This window comes from Lissotriton helveticus, chromosome 11, assembly GCF_964261635.1.
Source record: "Lissotriton helveticus chromosome 11, aLisHel1.1, whole genome shotgun sequence".
NCBI lineage: Eukaryota > Metazoa > Chordata > Amphibia > Caudata > Salamandridae > Lissotriton > Lissotriton helveticus.
Window position 1 is genome coordinate 13,607,591 of NC_136072.1, and position 24,508 is coordinate 13,632,098.

The 24,508-nt window shown below is 46.7% G+C and overlaps 1 protein-coding gene across 1 annotated transcript in view; it reads right to left on the reverse strand.

Annotated features, from left to right (window-relative positions):
* LOC144792100 (putative cation-transporting ATPase 13A4) overlaps positions 1 to 24,508 on the reverse strand; it is a 307,439-nt gene that overhangs the window by 20,408 nt on the left and 262,523 nt on the right. Inside the window, exon 27 of the mRNA XM_078666970.1 lies at positions 2,053 to 2,231. Coding sequence (XP_078523096.1) covers positions 2,053 to 2,231 — 179 coding nt within the window. The remainder of the gene's footprint in view (positions 1 to 2,052; positions 2,232 to 24,508) is intronic.

Below are 24,508 nucleotides of genomic sequence, written 5' to 3' on the forward strand. Positions count from 1 at the left end.
AAGTTAAGGTCCTGGTCGAGCCAGATGCCTAGACTTTTGCATTATTGCATCTAGCAACCCCCAAAAAAAAGGTCTAATGACTGCCTTATGGATTTCAACCACTTGAAAATGTATTTGATACATTCTCTTTCCTGTATTTGTATGAATTAGAGATGACAATGTAAATATAGGACTGTTTTCATAATAGTATGCTTTTATGGTGAGATGTGTTGCACCGAATAAAGCTGATTTTGATTTGTTTTGATTTGACTCTTGTCGACCGTTACATACGGTAGTGAAGTACTTCAGGGCAGAGATGCTGAACTTTTAAATCTAATCTCTTTGAAAGTATTTAGATCACTGTTCCACCTTCCTGAAAAAGCATGCCCAGTCCGGATAAGACTGGAGTTTGGGCCAGTGAGTCAAGGGGCCTATGTAAAAACCTGGAACCGAATAAGGTCAGCCTCCAAAAGCCAATTATGCCAAGCTCTGTGGCAGGAGATGCAAAGGAATGAAATAGCACCAGCACACCTCTAATTGGAATCAGCAAATAAAGAACTTGGAATTCAAACAATATGGGCAAATTCCCTTCTCCAGCTGCTTAAAAAAAAAATAGTCATTAGAGAACTTAGCCAGTAGATCGCATGCCTGGTCCATGGTCAATGAATAAAAAATACTAAAGTCTCAACCATATATGGAACCTGGATGGTCAGGAAGCTTGAACTGTAGAAACATAAGGAAAAATTGGAACAAGGCACCCATGGAAGTGCCTGGTAGGCTGTGTATTAAGGGAGTAGAAAATATAGTACACATCACACGTGTATGCCTGGGGTTATTACAAGAAATAAAGAAGACATTTGCTCAGAGTTCCATTTAACAAGTGGGGAATACATACCCGAAGGCAGGCTGTCATTACAAGGTTTAGTGCCACTGGACCCGATTCACAGAACTAATTTAAGACGAAATCCTAAACGTACTACCATTTTGGTATTCACAGAAGGCATTTACTCATTTCGGTATTCCCAAAGTTAGGACTCCTAACTTTAGGACTCCTAAATGGCTTCGGTGAATACCGAAAGTCTTAAAGTTAGGATTTTTCTCAGTTTAGGAGTAGTAAAGTTAGGACTCCTAACTTTAGGACTCCTAAATGCCTTCTGTGAATACCAAAAGTCTTATAGTTAGGATTTTTATCAGTTTAGGAGTAGTAAAGTTAGGACTCCTAACTTTAGGACTACTAAACTGAGAAAAATCGTAACTTTAAGACTTTCGGTATTCACAGAAGGCATTTAGGAGTCCTAAAGTTAGGAGTCCTAACTTTACTACTCCTAAACTGAAAAACATCCTAACTTTAAGAATTTCAGTATTCACAGAAGGCATTTAGGAGTCCTAAAGTTAGGACTCCTAACTTCTGTGAATACCGAAATGAGTAAGTGCCTTCTGTGAATACCAAAATGAGTAAGTGCCTTCTGTGAATATCAAAATGGTAGTAAGTTTAGGATTTTGTCTTAAGTTAGTTCTGTGAATCGGGCCCTCAGACTCGAAGATAAACTGTTGATTCACACATTTTTAAAAAGTGCAGGGAAAAAACAGTTAACCACTCCTGAGCACTACTTGTCAAAAAAGCAACCTTAACAGCTATTAAAAGTGACATTTGTAGATAAACTTTTCTAATATAACTCTCTACTGTTTTGGCACATACTATGGCGAAATTTGTGCACTTTATGAAGAAACATTGTACAGCACATCTGCACTTTAGGATCAGATACAGGACTCTACGGTTTTGAAATAGTGCTCTGGACCTGTCTTTAATGCACGTATCATATTTTATCAATATTTTTAAAATATAATGTGTTTTTAACTCTGTGCATAGCAAGACAGAAAGAATTGCATTGACAGTGTAATATATTTTTTGTTTCAAAATCAATATTTGGAATTATTGTATGATAAGAATGTCTTTATCAAATGTAATTTAACTGCTACGGTCTTAAATAACTATGCGTGAATAAACTTTATTTACTTACGTCTATGTAATGTGTACATAAACAATACTTCAAACATAGGAAACATACTCACAGTTTGTGTACAGGGGCATCCTGAAGGGCTTCCCCTTTGAGACCACAAATGCAGTTATGATGCAGCCGAAACTAGTAATCACCCATACAGATGTTGTTTCAAAACTTTGCAGTAAAGATGCTTCTCTCTGGGTACCATTTAGTAAACCGGACATGCTTTCATTTTCAGAGATGCAAGCACTGCCAAGAAAAGCATCAGTGTTTTTAGTACAGGATTCCCCAAAGTAAATATTTGATGTGAATTTAGTGCAGAACATTGTAAAGTTTTCAGCATTTTCAATTTCAAGCTCAATTACAGTTATCGCCACAGTCCGCAACTCACACTGTAGCCATGCAAACCATAACTTACACACCAAATGCAATGCTCATAACCTCACTGTTTCTTTTTGATTTTTTTTACAGAGTTTTATATAGCGCGAACTTGACCCAAATCGGGATTCAGAGCGCTTTACATAGCACCAGTTGCATTACATGAGGACACATTAATTTTTGTTTTCTAGGCACGGGGAGATTAAGTGATTTGCCCAGAATCACAGGATGTTCAGGATCAGTGCTGAGACTCGAACCCAGTTCCCCAGATTCGAGGTTGACTGCCCTTGTCCTTAGGCCAACTCCTCTCCCCTTAATCAAACTGTTGGACTTACAAATGTTTTGATTCATTTAAATGAATGTGGAGAATCCCACATGGGTGCGGAGACCCCTCACTCATAACTTTACGAGTCGTAAGTCCCTTTGTTAATTCGTAACCATTACTGCACATTCAGGGGTCGATTCCGATCCGGTAAAAAGCGCTCCGAATCGTCGTACGGAGCGTTTTTCCCCGTACGAATCGTACCTGTAAACATCCCGCACGTACGACGAAGTACGATTCGTACCAGGAGCCGTACTCCGTACGAGTCGTACAAGACACCGTACGTCTCTAATCTCCGTACGATTCTCCCTCGGAACCCGCTGTACGTGAGATCTGTACAGTTCGCGGCAGGTTTTTACGACCCAGCAAGTACGATACGTGTCGGGTACGCACAGTACAACCCTTTTTCTACGGGAGCTGAAAACAGCCGTAAAAGCAGAGTTCGCACCAAAACAGGTACGGAATGCCCCCCCGGGTACGGTGCGTACCCCCCATGATCGCAGGGGTACGGTGCGTACCCCTGCGATCATGGGGTGTATGAGCCATACCCCCATTGTACAATCGGTGTACGAGCCGTACCCCCATTGTACAATCGGTATACGGCTCGTACACCGATCGTACATGGGGTACGGCTCGTACACCGCTCGTACACCGATCGTACAATGGGGGTACGGCTCGTACACCGATCGTAAATGGGGTACGTCTCGTACACCGATCGTACATGGGGTACGGCTCGCACACCGATCGTACAATGGGGGTACGGCTCGTACACCGATCGTACATGTGGACCGTACGAATAGCGTCCTCATACCCCGGTCCTGATCGTACTCGTCGGGTCGTACGGCATGTGTACGAGTCGTACGGTTCACGGTTTCAGCCTTGCAATACGTACGGATCGCGACGATTCGGACGGATTCACGGAATACGGATCGTACTTCGCGACTCGGAAGGACGGGTACAATTCGTACGGAGAGGGCTCCGGATACAAATCGTACGGACAGTTTTTTTCCCGAATCGGAATCGACCCCCAAGTGTATTTTTGTGGGACGAATTTCTGTGGTATTTTTAAGCATGTGTTCTAGTGTTGTAATCAAAGCCAAACATAACTTCACTTTGACCTTTGCTTTTTTTCAGTGAATTTATGTTTTTTATATATATATCCCATATCCAAGCGTTCCCTTGGCCCAACCCCAAGGCGGGCTTCTAGGATAAAACATCTATGCTTTACTCTTAACAGCAGAAAGTCTCTGGAACCCCAAATTGGTAAGGTAATGGGTTATGGGTTTCACCAACTGAACAGCCTAAACCCTACTCTTCCTCTTCTGTCTTAGGAACATATAAACCCGGTGGTAGGTGTCATGGATACCGCTGGGTTGGAATACTGCAGTGTACATATGGGGGTCTTTCTGCAGCATCAGTAGGACAACTACAGAGAGGCCATGTATGGGCAGCGGGTGCCTCTAGAAAAGGGATCACATCACGCTGGCAAGGAAGACATTACACTGGCTCCCATCCTCTGGCAGAATCAGTAAGTATGGGCAAAATTTGCGAATTCGAGGTACGCAAATTCGTGCGAAAGTGAATTTGCGGTCCACAAAATCCGCGAATTTCTGCGAACTTGTGGATTTTTTTATTTTTGCGTGTTCACGGGGTTTTATTTCAGCGCGGCTACCGCAAACTTACCCATGCCATAGTTTTTGGGCGTGGCCATCTTGTTCACGGGAGGAAAACAACTTGGCAAACTCAGAATCAAGGTAAGTCAAGGCAGCGCGTGCGAGATTGTATTTTTGAAGCGCGAACAAGCAAAAAAAATTCGCGAACTTGCAAATTGCCAATTGTTTGGCAATTTTGCGCGATTCGCGGACTGCGAAATTGCCAAAAATTGGCAAATTCCGCGAGCAAAACGAATTTTCAGCCCAAGCTTAAGAATCAGATCACATTTAGCATGCTGTATGTACTAACACTACCATCATTTAGGACCTGGGTATCTTAAACAGAGAGTCTCTCTTTAATCTGGGAGTTTTACTTTTATAGTCAGGATCAAGTTCTACCAATCATCTCAAAGAATGCACTCAAAGCCAGGGGCTGTAGAACCTTTTCAATCACACACCCATTCTCCTGAATTTCCTTCCAGCAAAACAGAGTGTTACCCTCATTCACAAGCTTCACATCAGCCAAAACACCCATTAATTGTAATACTCAGAGTAAGATTGGCACCTAGAAACCTCATTGAAGGTAGTGTGTGCCTAACAAAGGGTATCTTTCATTCATCATCATCATTGATCTTTATTTCGGCGATTTGCCATAAAAGATAAGCATAAAATGAATACAAACAAAATGAGACATCATTGTTACATCAATAACGAAATAGCACATAAGTACAAAGCGAGAATGCGTCACCTATTCTATATAACGATCCAGTAAGCCACTACTGATTCTTTAGGACAGTCTAAAATATTACAAATTAGCAAAAAAACAATGTAATAGTAAAACTAAAATCTTACATATAGTAATCTAACACAGAATTTTAGCACAAAATAGCACAAACAGAGGCTCAGGAATAAGGTACCCTAGGAATTAGGAGCAATCTCTTATGCCATGCTGCTTCTAAAAATTTGGCCATTGCGAAAACAGTTACTTTTGATAGGTCAGTTTTAAGAATTCTGAAGGCCTCAGAGCATTTGCGAAACCCTAGATTTTTACATAAAGGAATTACCCAACACCTTCTGGCCGCAGTGTAGGCGGGACAGAAGAAGACTAGATGCAGTTCATCTTCAAGCCTATAATTGCAACCAGGACAGTTTTCCAGGGACTGCTGCTTCCATTTACTGGTGAATGCTCTTAGCGGAAGAGTACTGTACCGCCATTGGAGGTATAACTTCCTGGCCAAATTTGGAAAGATGTCATCGAAAACTGACTCGAACTTATAGAAGTCTTTCACCCCGAGAAAAATGTTAGCCAAAGAGTCTGGACGTGTACCCTGTGTGTGGGATGCCAGGTTGCATGCATAAAAGGTTGCCACCAGATGTTTACGGGACAAACCTTGGCATGCCACTTCAGGATCGCTCCACAGGGACGGAAGGCCCAGCCGGGCAGATTCAGTTTTTATGTATTTGAACCACAGGATGTTCTCTATAGCAGGAAGAGAAAGGATTTCCTGCAATTCCTGCCTATAATTGGCTAACTCTGGAATGGACCATAGTCTTCTCCAAAAAGTTAAAGGTTTCACACCCACACTTCGTCCAAGGGCTTCAGATCTAGGTCCAGCCTGGGAGGCAGGAGTGGTGTGCTTACTGGTAACTTTAGGAGTTGTCTAAGAAACTTGTTTTCTAGACTGACCAACTCTTTTTTACAGGCATATCCCCAGAGTTCGCTACCATAGAGGATGGCTACTCTGGCCTGGAGTCTATAAATCTCCAACGAGGGGGCTAGCGGCCTAACAGATGATCTATTAGAATTTACTAGCCTGAATATTCCCCCTGTTAATTGAGCCAATCTGAGCTGGGACTTAACCTGGTGAGCACCCCATTCCAGTTTATCATTAATGGTCACGCCCAAGGTACTCAAACGTAAAAACTCTTTCTAATCTATTCAGGCCTATAGATGGATTGGGTCGTGTTTTTTGGGGGGGATTAAAGATCATATACTTAGTTTTCATGGCATTTATTTCGAGACCGTGCTCTCCACAGAATGCCTCAAACCCCTCCAGGATACGCTGAATCCCCATAGGGGATTTCGACAGCAGCAGGGTGTCGTCCGCAAACATGATTGCGGGCACCCTGTTGCCGCCGAGCCTAGGTGCATCTGTGTTGGTAACTTTGTTTAAAAAGTCGATTACCCCGTTGACAGAGAGGCAAAACAGGGTCGGTGCAAGAACACAGCCCTGCCTTACCCCTCTGCCAACGGGAAATCTTTTAGAGAGGCAACCCATCCTCCCGCACCTAACCTGTGCATAATTATGTGTATGTAGGCGAACAATGATGTCTAGGAGAGCGGGGGAATACCGAGTTCGGCAAGTACCGTCCAAAGTTTGCTCCGCGGAACCAGGTCAAATGCCGCACGGAGGTCGACAAAGACGGTATACAATATACCCCCCCTCCACCCGCACCGTCTTCCAGAAGAGAAGGGCCAGCCGAAAGATTTGATCCGTGGTTGACACCTTACTCCTAAACCCCGCCTGGAATGTGCTTAAAATTGAGTGGTCCATCATCCGTTCCTGCAGGCGGTCAAGAATCAACCTCACAAAAACTTTTTGTGAAACACCAATGAGGCTGATTGGCCTGTAGTTGGCTGGGAGCAGAGGAGAGCCCTTCTTAAAGATAGGTACAATCTCTGCTCCCAGCAAGTACTGGGGACCGCCATTCCCCCAAGGATTGCATTAAAAACTACTAACAAGTAGGGAGCCCAAACCCTAGGTTGGTGCTTAAATAGATCACCCGGGATCTTATCTAATCCGGGGGCTTTTCCTGATGGCAGTTTAGATATTGCGTTAGAGACCTCCCCTAAAGAAAATTGCAATGGCTCCGCGCCTTCCAAAATTAAATCTTGCGCAGTTGACCCGCCGGTGGAAAAAAGGTGTTCAAACGATGACCCAGCTTGGGGCTTGTGCAGGCCCGGGCCAACCTCTTCATAAAGACTGCGGAAGTGATCTTCCCACACCGAAGCCGCTATGTTGGCCTCCACAGCTTGAGTCGGCTCGGCAGATCCTGTTCTCACTATCTGCCAAAATTTACGAGCGTCTCTAGCCTGAAGGGAGGCCAGCATATTTTCCCAGTTGGAATAGTCCCAATCCACCTTTGCATGGTGGATAGCTTGCTTCAGCTCCGCCCTCCTCAACTTAACTACCTCTATATCCCTGGGGGGCTTCAATGCAGCGAGCAGTTTGGCCTTTGACTTCCTACAAGCTGAATTGAACCATGAGGGTCTTTGCCCCCTACGGGGCCCTTTCCTCGCAACTGGATTTAAAAATTCCACAAGGTTATCCACCAAATCCGTATGGAGGGTACCCAACTTGGGGAAGAGTTCTTCTAAGGAGGATTGATTAATGAGGGCCCCTACGCGTTCAAATGTGGGGAGTATCCGTGCATAAAGCTTGGAGATGTGGGCAGGGTTATCCAAGAGCTTAGTCCATCAGACTCTGCGCCTATCGTTAGTTAAAATTAAATTATGATCTGGAGGTGCCTCAACCGGCTGGTAGTCCGTAGAACCACTGGGCAAAACCAGCGAGAGAATCAGCGCATTGTGGTCGCTGTCAACTCTTTGGACTACTTCAAAGTCCGAGACCTTGTTCCAGTCCGAAGTCTGAACAAGGATGTAATCCAAATGAGACTCCTGCCCGGGTTTGTTAAAAGTAGGTTTTGAGGGGATGTCACTCCTAGATCGGCCATTACAAGCCCTCAGAGAGTTACTGAGAGTAAGTGCCAGAATTTGTGTTGCTAGGGGAGTCCATGGTTTAGCTGGGGGGCCAACTAATTGCGGAATTCCCCACTGGTCATCCTCCTCCAGAAGTGCCAGACCCCCTGGTCCCCGCAGCCCCCACCCCTCCCGCATTACATACAAATCATCCACCCTCTTAGCCCTTAACCCCGGCCGACTCCCCAGCTGCGCACAAGCCGCTCCTGGACACACCCATGGACCCTTCACATGCATCTCCTGCAAATTTGACGTCACCAAGACCAACTCCTCACCCACTAACACCAAACAGAGACCTGTCACCAACCACCTAAAATGCATCCTGCTCAACACCCGCTCGATCCACAGACACGCCATCGACCTCTGGAATCTACTAGACACCATCTCTCCGGACGTCGCCTTCCTAACTGAAACATGGATGAATGCCTCCTCAGCCCCAGACATCACCATTGCCATCCCGGAAGGCTACAAGATCATCCGAAAAGACCGCTACAAGCAAACAGGAGGAGGCATCGCTATCGTCCACAAGAACTCCATCCGCATCTCAACCAGCCCAGACGTCAACCTCGCTACCGCCGAGCACCTTCACTTCCAGATCCACACCGACCCTAAGACCACACTCAGAGGCACCCTCCTCTACAGGCCACCAGGACCCCGTGCACAATTCTGTGAAGACATCACTGACTTTATCACCCCTCACGCCCTCCCCTCCGAGGACTACATTCTATTGGGAGACCTCAATTTTCACCTGGAAAAGAGCAACGACAGCAACACCACCACCCTTCTGGACAATCTCGCCAACCTCGGACTCAAACAACTTGTTAATACCCCCACCCACAATGCAGGTCACACACTCGACCCTATCTTCACCTCCAGCAAACATATTTCCTTCAGTCACACCACAGCCCTCCATTGGACGGACCACAGCTGCGTTCACTTTATCTACAAAAAAACCACAACCAACAACCACCCTCAACCTACCCTGCGAAGAAACTGGAACAAAATCACCATCGACCAGATCTCCTCATCGCTTCTTCAAAACCCTCCTGCCCACTCTTCGAACCCCAACAAAGCAGCCTTTAACCTCACTCAATGGCTAACCAACTGCGCCGACAACCTGGCACCCCTGAAAAAACGTCAAATTAAACTAAGCAACAAAAACGCCCCCTGGTTCAACGATGAACTTAAGAAATCCAAGAAACTCTGTCGCTCACTTGAGAAGGCCTGGAAAAAAGACCCAAACACCAACACCAGGGACGCCTTAAAAAACGCCACCCTCATACACCACCAACTGATCCGGACTGCCAAGAAAGCCGCTTTCAAAGACCGACTTGACAACAACGCCCACAATAGCAAGGAATTATTCAACATCGTCAAAGAGTTTACCAACCCCACTGCCAACTCCAACAACATCACTCCCTCTCAAGTCCTCTGTGACTCCCTAGCTTCGTTCTTCCACAACAAAATCGCAGACATCCACAACAGTTTCGACAACCAACCCGAAGACCAACCCACCCAACCTTCTGCCGTACCTTCACCCCCCCTTGAACATCCTTAATGACTGGAACCCAATCTCCACTGAGGACACCATCCGCCTGATGAATTCCATCCACTCAGGATCCCCCACAGACCCATGCCCTCACCACATCTTCAACAAAGCAGATTCCTTCATAGCACCACACCTCCGAGACGTCATCAACTGCTCCCTCAACTCCGCCACCTTCCCGGAAAGCTGGAAACACGCCGAACTCAGCGCCCTTCTAAAAAAAACAACAGCAGACCCCACCGAACCCAAAAACTACCGCCCCATCTCGCTCCTTCCATTCCCGGCCAAAGTCAACGAGAAAGCTGTCAACAACCAGCTCTCCGCCTTCCTCGAAACCAACAAATCCCTCGACTTCTCACAGTCCGGCTTCCGAGCCAAACACAGCACTGAGACCGCACTCATCGCAGCAACGGACGACATCCGAACTCTACTGGACAATGGAGACACAGTCGCCCTTATCCTCCTCGACCTCTCCGCAGCCTTCAACACAGTCTGTCATAGCACCCTCAAACAACGCCTCAGCAACGTCGGAATACAAGGGAAAGCCTTGGACTGGATCATCTCGTTCCTCGCCGGGAGAACCCAGAGAGTCCGCCTCCCACCATTCAAGTCAAAGGCCAATGAAGTCATCTGCGGCGTGCCACAAGGATCCTCACTCAGTCCCACTCTCTTCAACGTATACATGAGCCCCCTCGCGGCCATCGCACGCCAACACAACCTCAACATCATCTCCTACTCTGATGACACTCAACTGATCCTATCACTCACCAAAGACCCTAACACCGCCAAAACCAACCTGCATGAAGGAATGAATGAAGTAGCCGAGTGGATGAAGCACAGCCGTCTGAAACTGAATTCCGACAAAACAGAAGTCCTTATCTTAGGCACCTCCCCCTCTGCCTGGGACGACTCTTGGTGGCCAGTATCCCTTGGAAAAGCACCCATCCCGACAGACCACGCACGGAACCTGGGCGTCATTCTGGACTCCTCACTCTCGATGACCAAACAAGTCAACGCCGTTTCATCTTCTTGCTTCAACATTCTTCTGTGGAAAAGTAAATTCTGCCATGTTCTGTGTCCCTACGCGTCCTCCATCATATGTTATCTGTGCATGATTAATATGCATATGTATTCCCCATGTTCGATTAAAAGACGCAATTACAGTTGTGTCCATCTCTAGTATGTCAATTTCCAGTTCTCGTGAATACTACGAATATCAGGCCTATATAAAGCTACGTTGCCACGTTTCTCAGTGTGCACGTTATTTCATTATAAAGTCCCCGTTTCTAGGCCTCAAAAGGGCCCGGACACCAGATTCAGCTTCTGTCTCCTGAGCTTCGCTGAGGAGCGATACAGCCCCCACCTGTATTTCTGACCCTTCACTCACTTCCTGCCTCGCAGTGCCCGGTTCAGCCTGGCTCTGCCTCTGAGTCTGATAAGAGTATGTTATGATTCTAGTTATCAGTCCAGCCCTCCTTCTCTGCATTCCTAAAGCTACTGAATCGCATCAATAGTTTCCGTCATTATCTAGCCTCTACGTCTCCATGTAAGAGAAATACTGTATTAATGATCATTTAATATTCTTCATCACGCACTACATGTAGAATAATGCATGCTCCAGTCTTAGAGTCTGTTAGCCTTTACCCCGATAACTTTTGGATTCTATCAACATGTTCTCTAAACATCAGATACTAGATACTGCTTAGGTACATGTCGCCCTGACTCTCCAGACTTCAGTCTCTGCTCCTAGCACAGAGTTCGTAGCCCCCAGCTTCTCCTAGTAACACGTCATTGCCAGTTTGCGCGCACCATTAGGTTAGAGGTCCCGGCTCCTTAGGTAGCCCCCTCCATGTTTCCGCCCCATTCATGACATATTCTGTTACGTTTGCATCACATGTCTATGTATACGCCCTGTTACACCTACTTTCACCCTTATCTTTCGCGACTGCTACGCGTCACACCCTTTGCTCCACCCACTGCTCCGCCTATCATATGTACTGTAATGCAACTGTTTTACTATATATACTTGTGTATTGTTATTAAATGCTAGCGCGCTCATCCCAGATCCAGCCCCGGCAGCTGCCGGGCCCTGCCATCCTATTCCTATGCAGGTTGTCCTGTTCCTGTCCTTTATGCTGTAATAAACCTGCAAACTCCTACTACCTCGAATCTTGACTCTTATTTATTGAGCTATCTGTTATTGCTATGCCTAGTCAAACCTAGATCCGGTATTATTTATTTATATACCACATAATGGCGCCCGAATAGGGACTTGCCCTTTCCCCACGCGTCGGTGAAGCCACGCCGGCCCCCTGACCCTCTGCAGTCGTGACGGAACTCTTCTGCGCACCGGCAGATATTTCTGCTTCAAGTATCCCTCAGGCCCACGGAGGAGACGGAGGAGGCGGTCCAGCATCCAGACGAGACGGTGGAGGAACGCGGCGAGTCCCGACCAGAGCCCAAGCCGAGAGTCCAAGGTCCGAGGTATCCGGAGGCCCACCCGTAACAGAAGTCCGAAGTTCGTCCGTCCGGCGTCGAAGCAGTCCAGTCCAGTTCGAGGCCTTCCGTTCTTGCTGCCCGGTGAGTACCGTTGCTGGGGTAGTATCTAGACAGGGTCAATCTAATTGACTCTGGTCCGTGGGTTGGTGGTACACAGACCCACAAAACGAAGTGTCCACTTCGGTGGATGCGGGTCCTGACGTGTCTCTTTATGAGACCGGTGAGTTTCGTACTGTTTCAGCAGTGCATCCAGTTTCTGTTCTAGTCAGTTCTGTTCTCGAGAAAATTCATGTATTCTGTTTTCCGTATTCTAGGTAGTATTCTGTTCGAACTGTTATTTTAAATGTTCTTCATGTATTTTAATGTCGTGGTATGAATGTGGAGTAATTATCGTGTTCATTGTGTATTGTAATTACGTATTGTGTCTAAGTTACAGTTCAGTCATGCCGTTATTTTCGAAATTACGTCAGTTAAAAACTAGAAAAGGTCTGCTAGAAGCAGCAGTTCCTGTCCCGCCTAGGGACAGTCCAGGTCATTTTATGTATCAGAAACATGGCATAAGCGCCATATTGTATCTAGATTTATGGGTAGAGTATACCAAGGAGTTAGAGGAAAAGTATAGATGGCCCGTATCAGGTACGTGGGATGCCGAGTGCATCATGAGAGTAGAAGAGGCATTATGGAAAAAGAAGGCCAGACAGTCACAGAAAGATGCCATCGAGTTATGGCGCAAAGAATCTCATAAAAGAACCGAAAAAGAAATCAGAAAGTCAGAAATAAGTCGAGAATCCTTAGAACGAGCCCAGGAAAAGGAATTAATCGAGATAGGTGAACGAGTTAAAACCGAACAGTCAGATAGACAGAGGAACGCCCTCATTAAGGGTATGTATCCTCTTCTTGCCGAGGGCTTGCCAAAAGCGACCCCGGAGGCATCCAGTAATTTTCCGCCACCCTTAGTTCCGACCAAGCTACGTCACAAACCGACCGCAGCTGATATTTTCATTTCGTCCTATTTGGACGACACGGTCCCAGAATATGCAAATCCCGCTCCGCCAGTCCCTGTAAATCAGGCACTTCCTGCTCCTCCAGACACCGGGGCACCCCTTGCAGTACCTGCTACGGTACCCCAGGTTCAGCCCGCCATACAAGTTCAGCCCGCATTTCAATTTCCCGCCGCGCTAGTACGAAGAGCATCAGTCGATGATTCCAGTTTAGGGGCCGCAGGAGGAGGTCCTCCTGGTACCCCGCCACCGCACCAACGTAAAACGTTGGCCGAGTTACATGAATGTGCGTCACAGCGTACGCCCAAATATCAGTCCGCTGCAGATATCCGACGAGTCCTTACAGAATGTCGCTATGACCCAGTCACAGGTGATGATAGTATGATTTTATATTCCATACGTGTAAGACGGGTGCTCGGGTTTTTAGACACCCTACCAGATATGAAAGAAGATCTAGACAGAATATATCGTTTCATCCGTACAGGGAATGATCCAGAAAGTATTAGTGACGCCATGTCTCAAAGGAAAGCTGAAATTCAGCTCATGATATTAAAGTTTCTGATTAATTGTCTAATAAGAGAACAAGATTATCCGACCAAAGATCAAGCCGAAATGAGAACCCTGACAAGGTGGAGTGATAATATAGCCGACGGTAAGCATAGAACTATCGGTAGTATAGAGAGTATGTACAAGAAAATTCGTAAGGAAATAATAAGGTTACATGATCAACGTAAGGCAGCACAAGTAAGCGAGAAAGAAAATGACTCTGCGGAAGAGGTAGAGGACGAGAATCCCGCCAGAATAGCGTATGTAGGAAAATCTAGATTTCCATATCGCCATTTACGCCTAGAACACAAGCCAACTTTCCATCATCCGGCACCAGAACAAGGTTCTCTAGAACAAGTATTCCAAGCTACCGATCATATTCTGAAATCACGAATCGGTTATAGCGAGTTAAGTACTATGCATGAACAAAAACTAGTCCGATCAGCAGTCCGATGGATTACTGATTCTACCACTTTTCCAGACGAAATAGTGGCACAAATGTTTCTGAAATTGCCCCCAGCCGAGCAACGACTGGCGGGTATGTATATGATTCAACACCTCATTACTTTGTATGAGGGTCAACATTCTGATCCAGGTCCGTTACACGATGTCCTGGACGAGTTACTCCAGTATAAATGGAAAGGTTTAGGTACCGATTTAATTAGTGTCATTCTAGAACAGCGCCACAAATATAGAACGTTCTTGAACCCGCATTTTGTTCATGTCTCACCCCCAGAAAGTAAACCCTTTTACATAGACAGACAGAATCCGTTACGAGAAGTGCATCCAGTTAAGACAGAGGGTGGTGAAATGCAACGAGTGTTTGTTTACACCCCGATTACAAAGATGGAACTCTTAGAGATGAAGAAATGAATTCCCTGTCATGATAAAGATCCAGCAGGGTTCCACCGAGAATTAAAAGACATGCTCCGTATGGGAGAATACACGTATCCAGATATTATTAAAATGTTAAAAGTCCTATTGCCCGCAGGGGTATATGAGAAACTCAAAGAAAAAGAATGGGAGGTGGGAGAGAAAAAGATCGATTGGGCAGTTCTAGAAGCTGAAGACAAGGCACGAGTACCAGGTACCGGTCTTGGAGACAAATGTAAAGAATTACCAGAATTATTAATACAAGTTTTGCCCAGATTATTAGCAACTAAAAAAGAAGACTGGGATGCAATCTCAGCCTGTAAACAGAAACAAGATGAAGACACTAGTGATTTTTATTCTAGATTTGAGAAATGTTTTAGCATCAACAGTGGCCTCAAGACAAGTAGCGAGTCATACCCTCATCTTTTTGTTACTAAATTAGTCGAGAATTCAAGTCCACAAGTTAAGAATCGAGTTTTGAAAGTCGAAAGTACCTGGCAAGCTAATACCCCGTCCCAGATGTTACAGATGCTTCAATATCACCAGAATAGAATCAGAGAAGAGCAAGAGCACGAGAGAAAACGTATGAAAGACACGAAAATGAAAGTGCTAGTTGCACAATCTGTTCCTCAAGACAGTCAGAAGAGGGGTCCGAATCAAGCCAGTCATCCCGCAGCTCCCGTTAAAGGGAACTGCAATTATTGTAAACAGCCAGGTCATTTTATAAACGAGTGTGCAGTTCTGAAACACAACATAGCTACCGGTAAGACCAAAGAAAGACCACGTCCGCCTAGACAAGAGCAAGTTTCACAGACTCCTCAGCCACAGAATGCACAACAGACAGTTACTGTACCGCAGCCCATCGCTGCAACACAGCATGTTACACAGCAGATGTACCAGTATGCTCAGTCAGAGTATCCAGAGTATCAGCCATATTCATGAAACAGCCTAGAGAGGGAGGTAGGCTTGCCTCTCATCGAGATACCTGTAGATCAAGAGGGTCCCTATGTTCACAGTCAAATACTAGGGAAAGACAGAAAGTTTCTGATTGATACAGGGGCAAGTAGGACCACTATAAGTCACGCCGAAGTTCCAGGGGCTCCGCTCTCAGGCTCTAGAAATGTTTCCCTTGGATTTTCAGGAAAACCTATCGTAAATGAAATTTCAAAGCCAGTTACTCTAGAAGTAGGTCCATTGTCCCGTACTACTGATCTGTTACTTACTAAGTCATGTCCAGAAAATCTATTAGGCATTAAAACACTGAAAGAGTTAGGTGCAGTTATATGCTGTTCCCCCGAGGGAATACGATTGTTCCTACGTGACTTCAAGGGTCACTATGTATTACGAGATTTTGATCCGAGATTGTCTAATGTCCCGCAGCATCTATGGGCGCAAGGCCCAACTGATGTTGGCTATATGCAAATCACACCCCATCGTGTGACTCTCAAGCCAGGTGTAGTCCTGCCACGAATCAGACAGTACAGATTGCCACCTGAGGCTGTAGCAGCCTTATCCAAAATTATTGACGAGCTCATGGCTCAAGGAGTAGTGGTAGAAACCGACTCCAATGTATGTAATTCTCCGATCATTCCAGTCATGAAACGTACTGATCCAAATGCACCTCCAGTATATCGATTAGTAATTGACCTCCGAGAACTTAATAAATGTATTATTCCCCAGTACCCAGTTGTCCCAGATATCTCTTCCCTATTGACAGCCATTGATTCCGAAGCTTCATTTTTTACGGTCATAGACCTCAAGAACGCGTTTTTCAGTGTCCCCATTCATCCAGACAGTCAGTTTCTTTTCGGATTTTGTTTAAATGGAAGGAGCTATATGTTCACACGCGCTCCTCAAGGTTTCACAGAAAGTCCTAGTATTTACAGTCAAGCACTCAAGAGACAACTAGACAACATTCACATGCCAACTGACACTGCCCTGCTCCAGTATGTCGATGATCTACTGATCACAGCCCGTTCTGAACGTGCCTGCGAGCAAGCCTCACTTACAGTCTTGTATTTTCTTGCCGAGATGGGGCACAAGGTGTCCCCTTCTAAGCTTCAATTCTGTGTCCAGCAAGTGATCTATTTAGGCCACTTACTGTCCAAGAGGGGTAGGCAGTTGACACCAGATCGTATCCAGTTAATAGCGAGTCTTCCTCAGCCCAAGACCCAGAAGGAGGTACGTGCTTTTATCGGCCTTACTTCTTATTGCAGACAATGGATTCCTCAGTATGCATTTCTAGCTAAACCACTGATACAGTTAACGACACAGGAGGCAGCCGTATCGACTGTCCTCCCTTGGACATCTGAACATACACTTAGTTTCAATGAGTTAAAGACAGCTCTATGCCAAGCTCCAGTTCTAGCTACACCGAACTACAGTAAGCCTTTTACACTTTTCGTCACTGAACGTGAAGGTACAGCATTATCTGTTCTCACACAAGATCAAGCAGGACAATACAAGCCCTGTGCTTATTTTTCGAGCACATTAGATCCTGTAGCCCAGGCTCTGCCTGCGTGCCTCAAGTCAGTTGCAGCCACAGCACTAGCTATCAGGCAAAGTGATTCCACAGTGTTATGACACTCTCTGACAGTACAAGTTCCACACTCCGTGGAAGTTCTTTTAAACCGAACACAAACTCAGCACTTGACAATTGCACGTTTAACAGGTTATGAATTGACACTGTTTCAGCCACACATAGAAATCAGACGTTGCAACGTCCTAAATCCTGCTACACTGTTACCATCAGCTAATCCAAATCCTGCCACACACGATTGTGTGGAAGTAGTTAACATCATGACAAAGCCAAGACAAGATCTGACAGATATTCCATTACCAGATCCCCACCTGACTCTTTATGTGGATGGTTCATGCATGAGAACAAGTACAGGTGAACTAGTAGCCGCGTATGCAGTGACTACTGACACTGAAGTTATTGAAACACACCGTATTGACACCCTGTCTGCTCAAGCAGCAGAGCTAGTTGCTCTGACTCAAGCCTGCATACACGCCAAGAACCTGAAAGTTAATGTTTACACAGATTCACGTTACGCATTTGGAGTCGTACACGACTTTGGAGTGCTCTGGCAGGAGAGAGGTTTCATGACTTCTCATGGAACCAAGATTCAGCATGGTCTCCTTATTCAAGCTCTGTTAGATGCAATACATTTACCGACATCCATTGCTATCATGAAATGCAAAGCACATACGAAAGTTACTGACACTATTTCCCAGGGTAATGATCTAGCAGATCGCACAGCTAAGCTTACAGCACAGGCTCCAGACATTTCAGTTAAGCCAACACAGACACTTACTCCAGATCCGACTACCTGTATGACAGTTAAGGACCCTACACAAGATGTCATAGACATACAGTTACATGCTACTCCTGAAGAATACAAGAAATGGTCCGAACAAGGAGGGGTCCAGACAGATCAGGGATGGGTAACGAAGGGTAGAGCCACATGGTTTCTCCCCGACTCTATGGTTCAAGTCATTATCAATACCGCACATAGTCCAGCACATTTAGGGGAAAAAGCAATGTTAGACAGTATCCAGAACATTTGGTTCAACAAGCATTTACGAGCTGCAGCCAAGCAGAAAGTCCGTACCTGTATGATATGTTGCCAGTTTAATCCAGGTAAAAGTGTCCCGGTGGAACAAGGTGGATTCCAGCCTCCTGACCACCCTTTTGAAGTCCTCCAGATGGATTACATTCAGATGGAGCGATGTCGAGGTTTCAAGTATGTCCTTGTAGTTGTATGCGCTTTGTCCAGGTGGACAGAAGCATATCCAGTCCCAGATTACACAGCCACGACTACTGCCAAGCAGTTGGTTCGTGAGTTCTTCCCCCGTTATGGACTCCCTAGAGTCGTATATTCTGATAACGGCCAGCCATTCTCATCTGAGTTGATGAAACACGTTTCCCTGTTGTTAGGGTACCAGTGGAAGTTCCATTGTGTACGCCATCCTGAAGCAGCCGGTCTCGTAGAGAGACATAATCAGACCCTGAAAATTCGCATCGCCAAAGTATGTCAAGAGAAAGGTGTGGACTGGCTAGTAGCTCTGCCGGTCGCCCTGTTCTATATGCGCATGGTCGCACATTCCAGATCAGGTCTGTCCCCATATGAGGTCGTTTTCGGCCGCCCCCCTAACATGTGGGGTACTCCTAGACCTCGAAGTATTACCGATGTTTCAAGTAATATGCTGACAGATTACCTAGCTTCCTTGATGTCTGCCCTCAACTCTTGTCGTTCACAGGTTGCCGCCGCATTTCCAGACAATACCGAGGTGGCACCGCATGAAATCGTTCCCGGATCCATGGTCTTAGTGAGAAATTTTGATCGTTCAAGTCCGCTGGAGCCTCGCTGGAAGGAGCCCCGACAGGTCCTCCTGGCCACCCGCACAGCCGTGAAGTTGGAGGGACGCAAAGGCTGGGTGCATCTTTCGCATATCAAAAAGTTTTATGGATTGAAACCAGTTTCAAAGAACATTTCCGAGGATTTAAAGGACTGCCAAAGTACTATTCTTAAGGACTGTCCCGCAAAAGACAGCTATAACCAGACTCCATAAAATTGCCCATCCTTTACACCAAGATCCAGGCACCTGGACATGGTCCGGTTGGTTCTGGAATATAATTTCCGCCTGGGGATGGAAAGTATTGTCCTTTCTAGGTATTGCAGTAGCGATCATATTCAGTTGCTGCCTCTGTATACAATGTGGCCCTGCGATTTGCGGCATTTGTGCTACCTCTTGTATTCCTAGTCCCAAGCCCCGTTCTAAATCCCGTTCCAAGAAAATTCGAGACGAGCAAATGATACTGTATGAAATGATAGATGGTATCATGAATATTGATGTTTCCTGATGGAAACGTAGTGACAAGGAGGGAATGTGGAAAAGTAAATTCTGCCATGTTCTGTGTCCCTACGCGTCCTCCATCATATGTTATCTGTGCATGATTAATATGCATATGTATTCCCCATGTTCGATTAAAAGACGCAATTACAGTTGTGTCCATCTCTAGTATGTCAATTTCCAGTTCTCGCGAATACTACGAATATCAGGCCTATGTAAAGCTACATTGCCACGTTTCTCAGTGTGCACGTTATTTCATTATAAAGTCCCCGTTTCTAGGCCTCAAAAGGGCCCGGACACCAGATTCAGCTTCTGTCTCCTGAGCTTCGCTGAGGAGCGATACAGCCCCCACCTGTATTTCTGACCCTTCACTCACTTCCTGCCTCGCAGTGCCCGGTTCAGCCTGGCTCTGCCTCTGAGTCTGCCAAGAGTATGTTATGATTCTAGTTATCAGTCCAGCCCTCCATCTCTGCATTCCTAAAGCTACTGAATCGCATCAATAGTTTCCGTCATTATCTAGCCTCTACGTCTCCATGTAAGAGAAATACTGTATTAATGATCATTTAATATTCTTCATCACGCACTACATGTAGAATAATGCATGCTCCAGTCTTAGAGTCTGTTAGCCTTTACCCCGATAACTTTTGGATTCTATCAACATGTTCTCTAAACATCAGATACTAGATACTGCTTAGGTACATGTCGCCCTGACTCTCCAGACTTCAGTCTCTGCTCCTAGCACAGAGTTCGTAGCCCCCAGCTTCTCCTAGTAACACGTCATTGCCAGTTTGCGCGCACCATTAGGTTAGAGGTCCCGGCTCCTTAGGTAGCCCCCTCCATGTTTCCGCCCCATTCATGACATATTCTGTTACGTTTGCATCACATGTCTATGTATACGCCCTGTTACACCTACTTTCACCCTTATCTTTCGCGACTGCTACGCGTCACACCCTTTGCTCCACCCACTGCTCCGCCTATCATATGTACTGTAATGCAACTGTTTTACTATATATACTTGTGTATTGTTATTAAATGCTAGCGCGCTCATCCCAGATCCAGCCCCGGCAGCTGCCGGGCCCTGCCATCCTATTCCTATGCAGGTTGTCCTGTTCCTGTCCTTTATGCTGTAATAAACCTGCAAACTCCTACTACCTCGAATCTTGACTCTTATTTATTGAGCTATCTGTTATTGCTATGCCTAGTCAAACCTAGATCCGGTATTATTTATTTATATACCACACTTCGCATGCTCAAAAAAACATTTAGCTGGATCCCCACCGAAACTAGAAAAACGGTCACCCACGCACTGGTCACTAGCCGACTGGACTACGGAAACACCCTATACGCCGGCACCACCGCAAAAATTCAGAAAAAACTCCAACGCATCCAGAACGCTTCAGCCAGACTCATACTAGACATCCCGCGTAATGAACACATTTCTGACCACCTGAAAAACCTCCACTGGCTCCCCGTCAATAAGAGGATAACATTCCGCCTCCTAACCCACGCACACAAAGCACTTTACGAACTTGTACCCGAATGCCTAAATACACGACTTTCCTTCTACACCCCCTCCCGCCAGCTACGCTCCTCCAACCAAGCCCTTGCTGCTGTACCTCGCATCAACAAAACCATCATGGGTGGAAGATCCTTCTCCTACCTGGCGGCTAAAACCTGGAACTCACTCCCCACTCACCTTCGCCTTACTCAGAACCACCTAGCTTTCAGAAAGCAACTTAAAACCTGGATATTCGACAAATAACTCCCCACCCTTCTCCAAGCGCCTTGAGACCCTCTGGGTATGTAGCGCGCTATATCAATTTTTTGAATTGAATTGAATAGTCAGGGTTAACGGCTCGAACTGGCAATTAAAATCTCCCCCCACCAGGATCCTAGCACCCTTGGGTAGTGTGGGCAAGAATAAGGAGAGCTCATCAAAAGTGGGTGATGGCCTTGTTATACCCACCGGTCTGGAGTATACGTTTATCAGGGCGAGTTGTCTATGGTTCGACCATTCCAACAGCACGCACTGAACATCCAGTGAGTTGGTTTTAAGGGCCCTAGCCATGCATCCCAGATGGGATGCCACCCAAATGCAAAGAGCCCCGAGGGCCGTCCTCTCCCTTCCCATTTGGCTGGAATTGAGAGGGTTGCATAGCCTGACCGCCATTTGTCTTCCCGCACCCATGTCTCCTGAAACATGCATATATCCTGAGTGTCAATAAAAGACCCCCAGTCTGGGGAGTCTAATTTGCCCTGGAGTCCGGCTAAATTCCAGGAGAGAATAGACAAACAGGATATACGCTTGCCGGAAGACGTCGCAGGGGAATCAGTTAACGCAGCCACAGTGATAGCTGACAACTCGGGAAGGGGTTCAGTAAATTGGACTTCCCCACCGATCACACCCTCGCCCATTACATTTATTTGGCCACCCGTGCACTGGTCAGACTGTAAGCTTCAATCGCAGTCGTCCAGACCAGAGAAGACATCAAACCTGTTTACTGACTCCAGTAGTGTGAAAGGTCTCAGGTGTTCCATTCTCCTATTAGGGTTTCTATTAGACCTAGGAGGTACCGTATTCCACCCGAAGGGGTCAGCAACATGATGATAGTGTGGGGCTTGTGACGGATACCCAGTGTTGTAGGACATCAGGGGGACGTTGGTGGGGGGAAACACCAGGGATCTGGGGTAGAAATAGGTCAAGGGGCGCGGAACAATGGAGTTGCTGCCTCCACCCTGGGGCCATTTTAATATATAATTGACTGCTCGAGGGTCTCTAAAATTTACGACAACTAGATCTCCATCGATGTCCTTGACCCTACTACCCAGCCAAGAGAGTCGTCTAACATGCACAATATCACCATTGATGTTATATGTGAATGGTCTAAATTGGGCAAGCCAGTGCATAATTTTGTTTTTGAGCTGAAAAAACCCCTCCCTCTTATTAACTGGCAAGCTAGGGACCCCCGTCAGAACAACCACATACGGGGCAGCTTCGGGGGGCAATTCTGCTTAGGGGCTTTTGCGAGAGGGTGACCTGGTATGTCTGGTGGAACCCCTTGTGGTCTGCTGTGGATTCCCAGCAGAAGATTTTCCAGGTCCCGTCATGGCTACACTAACTGGTTTGGAAACTGAGTTGTTATTCTGCTTGGGGGAAGGAACCTTCTGTTGCTTGGGGTTCATTAGTTTAATGGATTGGGAAGTTTCTTTAGAAGCGCCGAGAGTGCACAAAGTCACTACGGCTGGTGGTACAGGAACCCCACTCACCAATGCCTTGGATGGTCCCTGGTGATTATTAACTACAGCCTCAATGTCTTCAAGCTTTTTCTCCACCCTCCTCAACCTCTCTATAATGGGTAAGATGAAAGACCTTATTAGGTGTTCCATGTTATCCAGTGAGGTGGTGGTAGAAACATCCATTAGGGGGGGGTCATCAGGAATATCAGTTGGGACATTAGTGTTCACAAATTGTACAACTGGTACCAATGGTGGAAAAGGAGCCGGATTTGGCGTGTTAACTTGAGCGGCCACTGGGACCAGAGCAGTTCTCATGATTGGCTTAGAAGGTTTTCTTTTTGCAGGTGGTGGGCCATGAATCTTTGCCTGCACTGGTTTTTTCAATTTATTTTGAGCATGTTTAGCCTGGGCCAAGGTCCGGGTAGTCAAGTCAGCATCGAACAGTATCGGACTAGAGGGAGGAATCTCACTTGCGGGCTGGTCTATATGGACCAAGGGTGTTGGGGTGCAGTCTCGTAACAAAAATGGGAAACTTTACAAGGATAAAAGATCTTCATTGCTGGGAGTACATCCAACAGTAAGGGGAAGGGCGTTGAGCTGGGAATTGGCGGAAAACTTATTCTTCATACTTTCGACAGAGTGACGGCGCTCTGCCCTACGCTCTGCCAGAGTCTTCTCCCTATCTGGATCGGTGAGAGCCTTTGTGAAATAATTGTCAAGGGGGCCGTTAAAACTACACCCAGCCTTCTCAGAAAGTGGTTGGCCCGGACTTTGGGCCATTGTAGATAAGTGGACCAAATAACAGTAGGAATCAATAGATGGAAGAGAGTAGGCCCTGCCCGGCCTCACTTGGTCTCTGAGGGCCTCAGAGGGCCAGCCCTTTGCCTGGGCTTCGTTCCGCGTGCGTCCCACGTGCGTGGTTATGATTCTGACTATATACGTGTGCGCTGTGGGCGTGGCTTCCGGGGAGAGCGGGCCAGGTGTCAGGAATTGGCCTCGCAGGGACTCCTGGTCAATGGAGTCCCTGCCGTCATGCTCGCAGCCCCGTTGAGCCGCCACAGCCCCTGCTAGGTGGCCTGTGAAGCGGGACCCGCGGAGCGGGTCCGGCGAACAGTTTTCAGGTGTTTTGGCAAGCGGGGCAGAGCAGGTCGTGGAAGGAAGAAGATCCTTTCCTCCGCTTAGTTCTCCGTAGTTAAGGTTAGAGTCCCACCAGTTGGAGAGAGAAGGGCTGATTTTCACTGGTCCGGTGCGCTGTGGGCGTGGCTTCCGGCGAGAGCGGGCCAGGTGTCAGGAATTGGCCTCGCAGGGACTCCTGGTCAATGGAGTCCCTGCCGTCACGCTCGCAGCCCTGTTGAGCCGCCGCAGCCCCTGCTAGGTGCCCTGTGAAGCTGGACCCGCGGAGCGGGTCCGGCAAACAGTTTTCAGGAGTTTTGGCAAGCGGGGCAGAGCAGGTCCGTGGAAGGGAGAAGATCCTTTCCTCCGCTTAGTTCTCCGTAGTTAAGGTTCATTCAACGATCTATAGAAAGACTGTATTCAGTTCTAATGACATGATGTAGAACTACAAACTAAGTAACAGTGTATAGAAAGAGTTAACAGCTGCTATGATGTGTACGCACGCTGAGGATGGTGGTGTTGTGGGCAAGGGGTGAACAAAACATGGAAGCGAGTGGGAAAGATGTCCATTGGGATGCCATTTCCAGTCAGAAACCGGTCCTAGGATGCTTGATCCAGTCCACGGAGGACCTGGCCTAGCATTTTGGGCTGGACTGTTCCCATTGGGCGCAGGGTCGAGACTGATTTGCATATGGCTGGGGCCAAACTGGAATGGCATGGTGAGCAAAAAAAAACGATGGAT